A 16,090-nucleotide genomic window follows, 5' to 3' on the forward strand; every position below is an offset into this window, starting at 1 on the left:
GACACAGCCCTTTATTAGTGCCTGACCTGTTGCCAGGTTATTGCATTGAAAACATGTCGTGTCACAAATGTCCAGTCCATATATGGGCATATCTGTGGGCTTGCAACAGACACATCCAAAGACAGACACTGCCTGCCTGCCAGCCCCAACTGGAACTCATAAATTCATACGACAGTCAAAAAATAGATGCTTTCAACATGGACATGAGACACTTGAGGTAGAATCTGAGATGAGATAGAAAACATATTTTAGGCTGTTTTATTTTTGTTTGTGAGTTAGAGAGAGGGGACTGCAAGTATCAGCACTAATAATATGACAGCTAATGAAATATTGATTGATTGAGGTTTGTCGTCTCATTGGCAGGCTTACACATCAAGGTATATTTGTCTTCACTATGGGTGGAAAGAAGAACGGCACAGCTACATCTGTGGTGACCCCCCTGGCAGCAGCAGCTGCAAGGAACGGCATGGTGGGAGATCTTCCTGTCGGGAAGAAACAACCATCCAAGCGTAAAGGTCCAAAGATCTACAGTCTCAGAAACACGGCACAAGTTGACACCGGTGGAGCGTCTGACAAATCTATTCTGAAAGTTGTCATTGAACCGGACCTAGAGAAGAAAATAGTCAAGCTGATCAACGACTTTCGACGGGAGGATGGTGAAAAATCACCCATCTCAGGACGACTCACCAGCAGGAAGCTGGTGGACATGTACACGGCTCTGCAGAAGTTCAATTTCAAGACGGAACATATTGAGGAGGCCATGAAGAGCAGTGTATTCTACGGAGGAGACCTCGTCTCTGCCCTTGACTGGCTGTGCCTCAATCTCAAAGATGACGAGCTTCCAGAAGGTTTTAGCCAGAAGATGCAGGAGGAGAAGGAGAGCCAACCTTGCAACAGGCCAAGGCTCCAGCCCCCGTTACAACACAAGCCAGAGGCCCCACCCAGCCTCAAAGCAGTCGACAAACCCCCCAATGAGACAGCCATGGCCCCTGTGAAGGATGAGGCTGCAAGCATAAAGGAATGGATACTAAGGTATGCAGAGCAATCCAGTGACGAGGACAGTGACCACCTGGAGGAGGATGCAGGGATGAATGCTGCGTCACACAATCCAGAACTGGATGAAAGGTCTGATCCAAATGACAGGTACCGGTTGCTGATGGCTCACCTGTGTGACACAAAGGAAACGGCAGCTGCAGCCAAGACAAAACGTGACTCGGCAGGCCAGAGCATGGCACAGGACAGGATACGCATCATACAACAAGAGATGAAGGCTCTTGAGTCTCACCCCATGTTCAACCAAGCTCTGAAGGTAGTGAATGCACCTCCGAAAGAAAAGAAGACACTTTCTGTCACTGAGGAGAAAGAGGAAATAAACTTAAGTCTATTTGAACGGGCTCCAAAACCCCCTCCCTCAGAAAAAACAGTTAAAAAGAATGAACCAAAGGATGTTCGGGATTTTGACTTCACGGCTCGCAGCTGGACGGGAAAGTCACCCAAGCAGTTTCTCATAGACTGGGTGCGTAAGAACCTGCCCAAGAGCCCCGCACCAGCCTTTCACAAGGTCACAGCTGGAAGATACTGGAGGTGCAAGGTGCGTGTTCAGAGAACAGATGATATTTTGGAGGTATGTCCCACCATTCTGACTGAGGACAGTATACAGGCTCAACACCTTGGAGCCACACTGGCTCTCTACAACCTGGTGAAAGGACAGTCAGTGCACCAGCTCCTGCCTCCTACCTACAGAGATGTATGGTTAGAGTGGCGAGACAATGAGCAGCGGCGACAGGAAGAGACCCGTACTGGCGCCAACAAACCCAGAGATCAGTTCATCTCCCGGCTACTGACGCGGCTCAAACAGCAGAAGAACCAGAGCTACAACCAGAACCTGGAACCTGTGTCCCAGACCCAGAATACTGGTGATGATGAGCCTGAAGAGTCCTGGGAGAGCCTGGCTGGTCTGGACAGTGAAGAGGGAGATGAAGGAGATGTTCAGAGTTTAAGGAAGGAGGCAGGAGAGAGAAGGCGAGAAGCAGGAGCAGTTGAAGCAGCGAAGATGCTCCTATTGAAGCTGCGGAACTCCCCACTGGCCCACAAGCTGCTGGCAGAACGGGAGCATCTCCCAGTCTTCCAACACCAACAGCGCGTGCTGGAAGCTCTGCAGCGCCATCGTGTGGTGGTGATAGCCGGAGAGACCGGCAGCGGGAAGAGCACGCAGATCCCACAATTTCTGTTGGATGAGCTGTTGACAGGGAGCGGTGTGGCACAGCCATGCAACATTGTTGTGACACAACCCCGCAGGATCTCAGCCATGAGTCTTTCCACCAGAGTCAGCCAAGAGCTGGGCTGTGAGGATGGACCCGGTTCCAAGTCGTCACTGTGTGGGTACCAGATCCGGATGGAAAAATGTTCAGGAGACTCAACCCGGCTGCTGTACTGTACCACCGGCGTTCTGCTTAGGAGGCTTCAACATGATAAACATCTCAACTCCCTGACACACATCTTCGTGGACGAGGTCCATGAACGCAGCGTCCAGTCAGACTTCTTGTTAACCATTCTGAAGGAGGTCGTTATGAGGAGATCCGACCTGCGGTTGGTACTGATGAGCGCCACTGTGGACTGTCACAAGTTCTCCAGCTACTTTAACCACTGTCCCATTGTCACCATCCCTGGCAGGACGTTTCCTGTGGACATATTCCATCTGGAGGACATTGTGGAGCAGACTGGCTATGTGCTGGAGAAGGACTCCGAGTACAGTCAGAAAACGATTGAAGAGGTAGAGGAGGTCAATATCTCAGTCACCCAAAGGGCTGGCAAGACTTTACTGTACCAGGAAATGATAGTGAAGGACTCTAGTGCTGGTTTGGACCTGGGTCCAGACTTGGACAACTTCAGCAGCAGAACCCGCCATGTGCTGCAGTACATGAACCCCAACAAGATCAACACGGATCTGCTGCTGGACCTCATCCACTACCTGGACAAGGCTCCTCAGTTTGCTTCAGCAGACGGGGCAGTTCTTGTGTTCTTGCCGGGCATGGCCCACATCCAGCAGCTCTACGACCTGCTGTCCGCTGACAAGAGGTTCAAGGAGAAAGACAGATTCTGGATAGTTGCACTTCATTCCACTCTCTCTTCTAAGGAGCAAGCTGCTGCCTTTACAGTGCCCCCTGCAGGTGTCAGGAAGATAGTGTTGTCGACCAACATTGCGGAGACAGGCGTGACAATCCCTGATGTGGTGTTTGTCATCGATACTGGAAAGACCAAAGAAAGCAAATACCATGTGAGCAGCCAGATGAGCTCTCTGGTGGAGACCTTTGTCTCCAAGGCTAGTGCTCTCCAGAGACAGGGGAGAGCGGGACGGGTTCAAAGTGGCTTCTGCTTCAGACTGTACTCCAAATACAGGTTTGAGGCCTTCATGGAGTACTCCATCCCTGAGATACTCAGGGTTCCACTGGAGGAACTCTGTCTTCACATAATGAAGTGTGAGTACGGTTCCCCGGAGGACTTCCTGTGCCGCACCCTGGACCCGCCCCGGCCACAGACCGTCAGCAACGCTGTCAGTCTGTTGCGGAGGATCGGAGCTTGTAACCCGGACAGTCACCTCCTGACCCCACTTGGCCACCACCTGGCCAGCCTACCTGTCAACGTTAAGATCGGCAAAATGCTCATCTACGGCGCCATCCTGGGCTGTCTGGACCCCATAGCGACCATCGCGGCGGCCATTGCCGAAAAGTCTCCGTTCTCCACGCCGATGCACAGGAAGGAGGAGGCCAACCTGGCCAAAGCAGCTCTGGCGTTGGCCAACTCTGATCACCTGACTATATACAACGCGTGCGCGGGATGGAGGAACTCGCGAGCCGAAGGATACAGAGCAGAGATGTCTTACTGTAGAAAACACTTCCTCAACCGCACAGCTCTCGTTACGATAGAGGAGGCGAAGCAGCAGCTGATGAGGATGATGCAACAGGCTGGTTTCTGGTCCCCTCGCACCAAGCCTCAGACGTCGACGGGTGTGCTCCGGAAGGAGCAGATCCTCGTCTTGAATGCGGCGCTGACGGCTGGGCTGTACGACAGCGTGGCCCGTCTCCTCTGCAACCCCTCCGTCGACGTCCTGGAGAAGGTGGCCTGTACGGCGGAGACCCCACAAGGCAAGGCCCTGGTCCACCCTTCTTCCGTCAACCGGCAATTACAAACGCACGGCTGGCTCCTCTACCAGGAGAAGGTCAAGTACGGCAAGATCTACCTACGGGACACGACTCTGATATCGCCCTTCCCCATGCTGTTGTTTGGAGGAGAGATCGACGTTCACCACCGTGAGTGTCTCATCGTCCTGGACGGATGGATGTACTTCCAGGCTCCGGTGAGAATCGGTGTGATCTTCAAACACCTCCGGAAGCTGATGGACTCACTCCTCGAAAAGAAACTGGAGAATCCACAGATGCGACTGGAAGATGAGAAGACCATTCAGTTGATTCTGGAGTTGCTCAGAAAGGAGAACAATGCTCTGTGATGTAGAAGAAGAACATCACATCATCACCGTTGTCACACTAGAGCAGTGATTCTCATCCCTTTGGGAACACAATCTACACTGTAAAATTGTCAACCATTTAACTGGAGTGCGAGTGTACAAAAACGTCTTCTTTTTTTGTATGTCTTCTTTTTACACTTAGTCAACCGGGATAATAAACACTTTACAAATAAACTGAACTTATTAACAACATTACATGTGAAGAGAAAAGCATATATTGAGCAAGGTTTATTAGCCTAACTGAAACTAATAAAACAATAAAAAGTAGACCTGAAAATGTTTTTAAAAATAAAATGGCGCTCTGTGCACGCTGGGAACGTGTGAAGTGTCCTCTTTAAGGGAACTCAGAATATGGTCACCCTAGATTATCTTGCTTAATGTAAGTAGCTTTAGTGTCTACTAAATGCCTAAATTATAAATCGTAAACACACATAATGACAGCCTCATTATAATTATCATCCCACCAAAGTATTAAAAACAGCTTTAGAAGTTGGCTCTGAAAGCCAGTGTTTGAAAACAAAAACAAACATATTTGAGCAGGAACAAGCAGTGGTGTCATTGAGGACGGCGTGTGGCCTCGCACGTGCACGCTAGAACGTGCCCCCCCCCCCCCCCCCCCCCTAGATTCACGAGCCAAGTACCCAAATGGCTACTTTGCAGCAACAGGTTTACAAGTGAGTGTGAAAAATGTATCCTAAGATTCCTCACTCCTCACATCTATAGGGTACACGCTAAGCAACACAGCATGGTGGCTTCAGTAGGGCTTCTGCCAGGATCCTATCTGCACGCAACAATGCCTCAGCCACCGTCAAAGAAGAGAAAGATACTCGTTCAAAGCAAACTTTTAGTTTCAGCTCTATAATTCATGGCATTCCTTGAATTTGTATTAGTTTAAAAAGACTAAAACTAAGCTAAAAACATTTCCTATACAAACATGTTTACTAATTTAAGGTAAAATACCGTCCTGCCAGTACAAAAATCACCATGACATCGCTGGGAAAAGTGACACACAGCAGTGGTTCCCAAAGTGTGCCCTGAGACAAATCCAGGTGTGCATTGGAATTTTGTGACAACCACATACTTTTACAACTATACAAAACATATGTATTATTTAATTTACCATATCAGTACTTTGTGTGTACGCATACTCCCAATACAGAGGCAAACATGCCCTAATAATGTTATCATATTATTTACTTTGACCATTGTAGTGCCTTGGGCATAAAGAGTTGGATAACGAGTGTGTCTATGTATCTTTTGCAGCAAAATAAGAAAGCCTTCAAATGAATGACACTTCTTACAAAACAAGGTACATTCATGTTAAAACTCAGTGTCATTGCATGGGTAAAAAGGCTCCTTCTTGAAAAATGTGCCACTTGCCAACTAGTGGTGCTGAGGGTGCACCCCCTCATATCCCCACACAGGGGGATGAGAATGACTGTTGATGCAAAACAAATGTGTCACTTTATTCATATAAACAATAATGGAATAAGGGTTGGATAATAAAATAAATAGTATTTTAATACTATTTTCAGATAACTCTATTTTGTCTAGTCTAGGTTTTTCTAGTCTAGGTTTTTCGGTATTTAGAAACCGTTGGTCCGATCGAATTGCCGCTTGAACACTGCGCATGACTGTATCATATGGGACACACATGTGATGCCACTAAAGTGTCACAAAGGTGACATTTTAGCACTCGTTAACATTGCATCAGTGTTGTCCACTGTCCAAATGTGATAGATAAGAGGTAAATATTCTTAAACTACAGATTTTTAGTTATTAACGTGAATGCACTGGCCGCCCATGACTATTACACGTATTATGTTCTGATGGGCCGGAAAGCACCAATATGGCTGTGATAAATGTCCATCCCGCACTTTTAAGTCTAAAATAGATTTCTGTCATTAGCATTCTCTTTAATCTGCTAAACCAGATAGTTAATTCCTTCTGTCTATTTTGTTTCTCAGACAATCAAAGGTTATGATCAAAGGTCTGTGTTTTGCGTTTTGCTGGCTAAAGAGAAAGGGGGAGAGAATAATGTTATTGCTTGTCTTATTAAAAAGCTAAAGCCTATGTCTCTTACAATGGAACAGCCAAGTAATTCATCAGGGTCCAAAACTTTGATTGCGTTATGCGTTTTGTCCGAGCCTCGCTGTCCATGGTGCAAACGGGTGCCTGGTTTTGTTTTTCTTGCCCTCCTCCGCAGGGTTTGGTATTACCCCTAGTAGAAACGGCTATGCGGCTACGTGGCGTGCGCAGCACGGACTCTTGTGTTTCTCACTGCCTGTCTTTCCCCACAATAACATAAATTACACTATAGAGCCCTGAGAAACTCTCCTTAACCATATAGGGTTTAAATATACTTCTGTCCTCTCTGTAAAAGTCACTTTGGACTCAACCCTCTGCTATAGAAGGGACCTATCATACACATCCTTCTTGTGGGCGATGTACTCTACAATGTCCTCGGGACACATCAGCTTCTCAGCCTCTTCGTCCGTGATTTCAAACCCAAACTCGTCCTCCATGGCCATGATGACCTCCACGTGGTCCAGGCTGTCCAGGCCCAGGTCCTTCATAAAACGAGACGTGCTCTGCAGCTTCTCCGGGTCGATCTTGTCGTAAAGCGCCAGGACGTGCATGACGCGCTCCTTGATCGCCTCCGGGGTGAGCGGCGGCGGGGGTAGGTCCCCGTATCGTCGGAACACCCCACAGGCCCGCGAGCTCGGTTCCAGCACCGGCCACTGTGTCCGCTGGCTCCGACGGACCGATGACAGCTGCCGGGGGAGGGGGTGGTGGCTCATTGGCACCGGCGAGGCAGCGGCTCTAATGGTGAGGTGAGCCTGGGAAACCCTGGCCAGGGGCCGGGCCACAGAGCGGACACACTGCAGAACACTACACGCCATGATTGGAGATGTTAATAGGCTCTTGTTGAAGAATATGTCCTCTTATCCTGTCAGGTTCTGTAGTTCTAATGGCATGGTGTGGGGTCTGAGATGGCTGCTATAGAGCATTTGTTGGTGTAACTTATTGTGACATGAGCAGCAGTGATGTCACGCGTCTCCATTTATGGAGACTCCATAAGTAGTTACGTGTTTCCATGGCAAACCACGGGTTCTCAACATTGGGTTCAGGGACCACAATGGACTGACGTTCAGACCACGATGGGTCTGTAACTCTGAGTGTACAAATGGAACCATACTCTAACAAGACCAGGAGACCTGGTTCTGCCAGACCCGGCAGATGCCCATGTGTCTATACCCATGTATGGACGAAAGGGGGACAGACTTTTAAAAGCCGGACTTCACATGACGTGTCAGCCTGTGTATGCCCATATACTGTATGGACGAAAGGGGGACAGACTTTTATGGCTGTGGCCTAAGGATAAAGGGGGCATGCCCATGTATGGAGAAAACAGGTACAAAACATGCCCATGTATGGACGAAAGGGGGACAGACTTTTATGGCTGGGGCCTAAGGACAAAGGGGGCATGCCCATGTATGGAGAAAACAGGTACAAAGCCTCATGTAAGCCCCTTGGGTCTGGCACTTAATATTTGGAACCCCGCTCTACACTGTAACATTATCAGTGTTAATTGAACTCTAAAGGTCCTTGTACACCGGGGGCGATTTTGTCATGCGAATAATACGTTTGTTTTTTAAACCTTATAAAGTCAATGCAAGCTTCCACATCAGTTTCGCAGAGCGAAAAAGCGTCTTTTATTAATTCGGACCGAGTCCGAATTTTGCGTCTATTCGCATAATCGCCGTTGTGTAATGAACTTAAGAGTGTACAAATGGAACCAGATTACGGGTCCATCTGGTTCCATTAAACACTCTCAGAGTTACAGACCCGTAAGGCTCCATTTGGGCCCCCATGGTGGACCCTAGACCCGGCATTCTAAACCCCAGTGTTCTAAATCAGTGGTTCTCAAACCTCTTGATTTCAAGGACCCCCAATTTTGATATGCTTGAGGCCAAGGACCCCCATTTGATAACATTGTCTATCTCTAGGACCCTAATAATCTACAATATCAAACCCTAACTCCGAGAGTGTACAAATGGAACTTAATGGACACTTAACGGGTCCATTTGGTTCCATTTGTACAGTCTCAGAGTTACAGACCTGTAGAGACACAGCAACCTAGTAACTGGGGGGGCCTAGTTTGAGAACTAGTGTTCTAATTGGTCACAGTCATGGTTGTGCCCCTTCCTCCTCCTCCTCTTCATCTGAGTCCTCCTGTTGGCGGTTCTTCAGATTGAGGAAGTCAATGAGCTTGTTGGCGTCCTCACCGGTGGACAGGTCCACAAAGTCCCGGGGAACTCCGTAGCTCAGACACGGGCTCGGCTTCATCGCCAGCTCGCCGGTGACGTAGCGGAACGCCGGGCGGCCCTCTTCCTGCTGCTCCTGGGCGACGTCACCACCTCGCTGCTGATTGGCTGAGAGGCTCACATTCCCAGAGGTAAGCTCCTCCCACGTGAACAGCAGGGAGTCCGTGACCTCTCCGAACGGGTTCAGATCAATCAGCCACACTTTACCCCGACTGTCTCTATAGACGTCCATCACAAAGTCTTCATCCAGGAACTTGTGCTGGATGTGCTGGCTGAAAAACGTCCGGACGGACTGCGAGATCTGGCCTTCCTGCTTAGAGATGTGCTGGTGGTACTGGGTGTAGTCCCTCTGGGAGATACCGACGAGTTTGTTTCCCTTGACAAAGCAGCGGAATTCGCCACCGGTATTCAGCTCGCTCCACTTCCTCAGGACGAGCTCGTAGCCGACGAGCGGGTCTGGCGAGTCTTCGCGGTCGCTGCACCGAAGGAAGGGCTGCGTGAGGTCGTGGGCGATGAAGTCGGAACTTTTCAAAAGCAAGAATATGTCGGCCAGAGTTTGACACTGAAGGGAGCCGTTCAGGGCGATCCAGCTCGCGTCCCGTGGTGCGCTCCAGTTGAGTTTAGGAAAGACACGTCCGCCCAGGATGATGACGGCCTCTAGCACTTTGGATTTAAATCCCGGGAACTCCGGTGCTGTGACAGCGGCGGTCGTCTCTTCGTCTGACCACTGAATATCTTCCTCCCCGTCTGAATCGCTGCTGTTCGTCCGTGTCCGCTGTGCGACGTCATCACCTCCGGAGACTACCAGAGTTCCATCGTCCAGTAAATAGTCCATTACATTCTGAGGCAAAGGAAGAATAACACTTTTAATTGTATGCTTCTTGAATATCGGATACCAAACCGAAAATTGGCAATTGAGAACTTGTTCCTTCTTCATGCTGCAATTCCTACTAAAAAAAGAAAAGTGGCTTATAAACCAGCTGCAGTGACCCGCTTGTCGTCAGGATGAGTCAGTCATGCCCATATATGGGGTGCAAGAAGACTGATTAGCAACAGTGGTAACCATAGCAACCTGGTATCACCATATTGAGCCATATTGGGTTAGTAACAAAGCTAGATGCTGAGAAAGCTATTTTTAACAGAAGTGTGTCCCACCATCTTATTCAGGAGGTATGCAAAAAAAGAAAGAAAAAAGAAAATAAAGCCTGCAAAATAATTTCTTTCATTAATTAAATAACTTTGTCAAACATATTTAATTGGCATTCTTTTGATCAGGTATATCATTTACAAACATTATCAGCTCTGATTCCAATCAAATCCGATTCCAGAAGCAGACATTATGGACAGTCATTGTCACATGACTCACAAGATCAGTTGTACCTAACGTGGGTAAAAAACGGAAAATGTATATGTTTTAAAATCACATTTCTACAACAAACAGTAGCATTTGTGGTGCCTTCTATGGGTGGAAGGAAAATCGCTTTGGATCTGCTATTGCTTAGAGGCCCCTCAATTGTGTGATTCAAATGTGGGGTGGATCGGACACTGTGTTCATGATTTGCAATCTTAGCCAATCAGAATGGAATATGAAATATCAGAATAATACATGTTCATCAGATGACTCTAGAGATGATGTGTGCTGAATTGTGCGAGTTTTGGACACAATCTGTAGGAGTAGTTGCAAAAAGTATGTTTGCCACTATCAAAAAGATCTCTCAATTATGTTGCCATAATTCCCCAGTATGATACAGTATCAAGGTGGAATTGTTAAAACACACTTTTTTTACACTGTATTTATTGTCACAGATATCCATCACATTATGGGTCACACACACACACACACACACACACACACACACACACACACACACACACACACACACACACACACACACACACACACACACACACACACACACACACACACACACACACTCACTCACACTGGCTAGCAGGGTCATTATCTCCGCCCAGTGGTTCTTGTCCCAGGGAAATAATTGTAAAGAGATCTGCTTTTGTGATTTAAATTTAAAAAAGAAAGTGTGTCTGTACAAGACATGTGTGACCACATACAGAGCAGAATATAAAGTGAAACAAAGCAAAACTATATAAGCGACAACGAAAACTACTATACATCAAAACAAACCCTCACAATTATCCACCCAACCTCACCCACCCATGCCCAGGGGGGGGGGGGGGGGAGTTGTGAACCCATGCTAATAATAAACTAAACTAAAACAAATACAAGCAGTGATAACAAGAGTAGAAACAATTAATACAAAAACTAAAATAATAGAGGGGGGGATTGTTAGGCCTCTAACCTTAATTTGTTTTTAAAGTAAAAAACGTTGACAAGTCATTTAACCAGGATGACACACTAGGAGGGCCAGGGCTCTTACAGTAGAGCAATATACGATGTCTTCCAGACATCAAACAAGTCTGTGCAGCTATCTATGAAATCTAGACAAAAAGGTAAATACAAAGAACAAAAAGTAAATACAAAGCATAAAATATTCAATTCAGTTATTTATGCTATCATTTATTGAATAAGTTAGAAATTAATATAATGCACTGGCTGCTATGCAGGAAATACTCAACAAAAAATGTACCGAGCCCCAGCATAGACAGTCCTAGTCAAACATTACTCATCTATGAGGTAAAGTATCTCAGTAACATTTCTACCTGGGTTGGAGTACTTGCTAATTACAAATTACATCTTCAAACAGAACGAAGACTTTCCTGACATTTCTTAAAAAAGAAAAAAAAAAGAAGCTAGAAATGTAGTCGATTCAAAAGTACAATATTTGTCAAACAGCAGTGGAGTGAAGTATCCAAAAATAAAAATACTCAAGCATAGTACAGATACTGTACTTTTAAGTGCAGTAGGCCTATACTCAAGTAAGTGTACCTGGTACTGTCCACCACTGCTAGTAACCAGTATCATTATCAGTGTCACTATCATCACTAGAGTTCATTGGATATTCATATAACTCTTCCTCCTCCTCCTCTTGACGCAGGACACTTCTGTCAACAATTATTTTGTACACAGACTACATCTCTGTCATCAGTGTTTTGTTGCATCCAGTTGCACATTGAAAATGCACCGCAGTCCCTCATAGGCCTCAATAGTGTATTCTGCAGGAAGCCCTAATGAACAAAAAGATGGATTTACTTTTCCATCAAATGGGATTAGGTATGCTTTCTTCAATCTTGTAAAACAATATTTAGTGTAATAATAATCATAATCATAATCTTAATCATAATAATGATAATACTTTGTGAGGTGAGCGGGCTATGATTTGACAATTACGTTTTCAAGTAAGTTAATACATTTTTGATATTGTTGCTGTCCGGCAGGAACCAGCTAACTCCATTTTGACGCTTTTGCATTTTTTAAAAATAAATCAGGGCCATTGAACACCCTTTACATCTGTGTGTTGGCAAAACAAATATTGAACCAATGAAAAGCATTAAAAAGTGCATCATTGTGAGCTCGGAGGTCAATTTAACTCCATTTTTTTCATTTCCTGAAAGATGAACATTTTGGAGTTAGCTGGTTCCTGCCGGACAGCGGAGATATGCATGTGCTGTACATTATCAAAATGTGGTATGCTGGCTGCTTATATTAACACATAATATGAAATAACATGACTTGTATCAACATACTTACATTTTTTCAATAAGTCACTAGAGAGATCTTGCAACCGCCTAGAGTAGTGTGCATAGCGACTGCCAGTGTTGCTGCATTTCTTTAACAAGAATCCGTTCTTCTTCTCTCAGCCGACGGAGAAGTATGACATTGTCAAAAGCCATCTTTTTGGTCTTTAAAGAAATGTCAGATGCTGCGATGAGAAAAGTTATCACATGTTACAATTCGGGTTAAATTCAGCATTAAAAAAGATATGGTAATAATAAATAATAATAACGATAAAAATAGCTTGAATTTATATAGTGCCTTTCATAAACCCAAGGACGCTTTACATCAGAACAATGAACAACTAACAGACAAATGAACCAACAAGCAACAAACAACTGGCGGGTATTGTGAACAAGATGGCACGATGGTCCGAGATGCCTAGTTCCAGGCACTCCAGGTTGGAGGGAGGTGTGCCAGTGGAACAGACCAGATCCAATGTGTGGCCTTTTTCATGGGTGGGGCCCTGTACATGCTGGGTGAAATTGAAACAGTCCAGCAGCGACAGAAACTCTGTCGCAAATATGTTGGTGCTAGGGGTGTGCCGATACACTAATTTCACTAAACGATACGATACGATATTTGGCTCACAACTTCGATACGATTTCGATACGATACGATACGCACTTTTTTTATTATGAAAATATATGGAGGAGAAAAAAAGAAAATGCAAACAAATAATTATGTTTTTGCATTATTCAGACATGCAAACTTGTAGCTTTTCAGCTACAATAGCCGTTTTGAATCCAAATAGTATGACACCTGACCCGAAAAAAAACATGTTGTCACTCTTTTCACTTCGGGGCCGTTTGCATGCCTGATTATTATGATTGTAAAAAAAAAAAAAAAAAAATTTTTTTTTTTTTTTTTTTTTTTTCAAAAACGATATATTTTTTTTTCCAAAACGATACATATCGTCGCGAAAACGTATCGCGATATATCGCGGGACGATATATCGGCACACCCCTAGTTGGTGCTGTTATCCACATGTATGTTCAGATCCCCAAGCAGATGTGTGGATGGAGACAAGGCGCAGACAGGAGTGAGCAGCTCAGATAGTTCAGACAAAAAGACAGACTGTTTTGTCTTAGGTGGATGGTTGATGAGGACAAACTGAATCTGGGACAACCCAGTAAGTGTGAATCCAACACACTCAAATGAGGTGACAGCAGGCATGCTGACCTCTTTAATTCGGGTGTCTGCTCAGTGTATAACTGCCAGCCCACCACCACCACCCTTAGAACGAGGCTTCTGCAAATATACATAGGCTGGGGGTGTGGCTTTATTGAGTGCAACAAAGTCCTGTTCTTTCTGCCATGTTTCTGTAAGACAGAGAATGTGAATATTCCTGCCTGTCATGGATTAGATCAGGTTTATTATTGATAAAGCGAGCATTCAGCAGCATGAACGTCGCAGCATTGTTTATTGCAGATGCAGGTTGAATGGGAGGAGTGACGCTGTCAACACAGACCAGTGGGCGGAGATTGCTGCTGCACACGTGGAGTTTGTTGTGACGACGTCGCGCGAGACCAGACATCCCAACAGATAGTACAGATGGTGAATCAGATTAAATATACTCACGCCGTGAGCCCCTATGTATGTACCGAGGGCGACGCAAGAGTCCAAAGGATTTAATCACTGCATGGGAGTTAAAGTTTGTGAAGTTCCAAGGAGGAGTATTTAAATATCCTCGTCCTCCACGATGAAAGGCAGCCACCGCCAGCTTTCACTATCGGTGGAAGGGAAAACATCCTGATAGTCCGAGATTCCCGTATATCAAGGCAGAAAACAGGCCAGTGGAGCGTATCACCATAGAAGATCCGCAGATTGTTTGAACGCCGCGCGGATCACTTGTTGCCGACTCCAGCAGGATTAGCCTGGCATTAGCCGCTGAACAGCTGATCGGTGGCTACCGAAAAACAGCTGCACAATGAAGCGGTGAGTACCAAACGAATCCGATCATTAAACTGTGCAAATACTCCAGATGTAGAGCGACATTTGCTGTGAAAGGATCGTTGAAAAGATGCCAGAAGACACTGAAAACACAGGCTTTAGCTCAGTTTGAGGAGTGGCGAAATTCACGCCAGCGTCCCGTCAGTGACTGAATTCATTCATTCATCTTCAAGTGTGAAATCGGTGGCATGTTCGAAGCCACAGTTGACCGTATGCAAGGCAAGTTTACATGCAGGCACATCCTTGTGTGTGTGTGTGTGTGTGTGGTGGGGGGGGGGGGGGGCTAATTGAGCCACACTCCTCTGCCGGGTAATTTCGGAAAAGGGTTAAGGCGCTACTTGTGCGGCTGTTCAGAACCACTAGGGTTCAGAACCACTTGAACCCTAGCATCCCTATTATTGGGGGTACCAATTGCCAAAAAAAGCTCACACAAAGCATTGTGTTGTGCCTTGAGAGCTTGTAGATCAGCTATTTTCTGCAAAGAAGTTTGGTGTAGAGGGGAAGAAATGTCAGCTATTTTCTGCAAAGAAGTTTGGTGTAGAGGGGAAGAAATCTTATCCAGCGTGCGTGTGTGCGTCCGTGTGTGCGTGCGTGTGTGTGTGTGTGTGTGTGTGTGTGTGTTGCTGCTCTTCACTACTTTCCGGTATGTTTCATAACAACATTTCTGTCTTGCAGCAAACTCACTGTGCATCAGCTGCACACTTAAATCACTTGGGAGGTAGCTTCGATTGGGGGCATGTTCTCTTCTGTAATGGCTAACAGTTGGATTAAATGAAGCGACGTGTTTCTGAATTGGGGTCACGTTTATTTTATTAGGTGGGGAATGTCTTCCACGGCGATCACTGGGGGCTTCCAAACGCGATGGCGAGCTCTTCCCGACGGCTGTTTGGATGATCCTGTCATTTTTGGGATGGTATCCCAGAGTTGAGAGAAAGAATGTCTTGCATACCCCTTGTGACTGACCCATGTCATTTTTAAGAAAGTAAGACGATGACTTGCTACGTTTGCTAGGACCAGCAGATGTGAGACGTGCAGTCTGGCGTTGAGAAACACTTGCAAAAATGAATGCCTTCTTCTTGATGGATTTTACCCCAGCACTTCTTCCGACATGTCGGGCGCATGGTTTCCCTATCTTGGGGATTTTACTGTGTCCCTGGTTCCTCACCATGGCTGGGGGTGGGTGTTACTCTCCTGGTCATCAATGACCTCAGACATGTTCCCAGTCTCATCAGGCACTTCTGAAGGCACATCCTCACGCATAAATTGAGCTTCAGGTGATGCAAACTATTCACCCACAGTCTGGTTGGCTGGAGGAGCTTTCGTTGGAGTACCTTGTACCGGTGTTCACTCTCCATTCCGACATCTCACCACTCCGACTAGTGGCTTCCGCGTGCGGTTAGGGTTAGGGTTAGGTATAGGGTTCGTCAACGTCGGAAAGGCGACATGTCGGAAAGGAGAAATGCACCCCCTTGTACCACTGCAATAAAAGAACATTTACTTATTTATGTATCTATTCCTTTCTTTTATTTGTTCATTTTTTTGTAGTTTTTTTGTTCATGTATTCATGCATTCATTCATTCATGTATTCAA

At 46.1% G+C, this 16,090-nt stretch overlaps 3 protein-coding genes across 3 annotated transcripts; 1 reads left to right on the plus strand and 2 right to left on the minus strand.

The window, feature by feature from the left end:
- Positions 1-394: 394 nt before the first annotated feature.
- Positions 395-4,507, plus strand: LOC311051616 (ATP-dependent RNA helicase DHX29-like; the record flags this gene model as incomplete). The annotated part of the gene is made up of 1 exon (XM_084066196.1): positions 395-4,507. One exon carries the CDS (start codon positions 395-397, stop codon positions 4,505-4,507), a length of 4,113 nt encoding a protein of 1,370 aa, XP_083922322.1.
- Positions 4,508-6,930: 2,423 nt separating this feature from the next.
- Positions 6,931-7,428, minus strand: LOC311051617 (acyl carrier protein, mitochondrial-like; the record flags this gene model as incomplete). The annotated part of the gene is made up of 1 exon (XM_084066197.1): positions 6,931-7,428. One exon carries the CDS (start codon positions 7,426-7,428, stop codon positions 6,931-6,933), a length of 498 nt encoding a protein of 165 aa, XP_083922323.1.
- Positions 7,429-8,716: 1,288 nt separating this feature from the next.
- On the minus strand, positions 8,717-9,802 carry LOC311051618 (translation initiation factor eIF2 assembly protein-like; the record flags this gene model as incomplete). Its single annotated transcript, XM_084066198.1, has 1 exon — positions 8,717-9,802. Exon 1 carries the CDS (start codon positions 9,788-9,790, stop codon positions 8,717-8,719), a length of 1,074 nt encoding a protein of 357 aa, XP_083922324.1. The 5' UTR covers positions 9,791-9,802.
- Between the last annotated feature and the right edge of the window lie 6,288 nt (positions 9,803-16,090).

Source organism: Gymnoscopelus microlampas (assembly GCF_963454915.1).
Source record: "Gymnoscopelus microlampas genome assembly, chromosome: 9".
Lineage (NCBI taxonomy): Eukaryota > Metazoa > Chordata > Actinopteri > Myctophiformes > Myctophidae > Gymnoscopelus > Gymnoscopelus microlampas.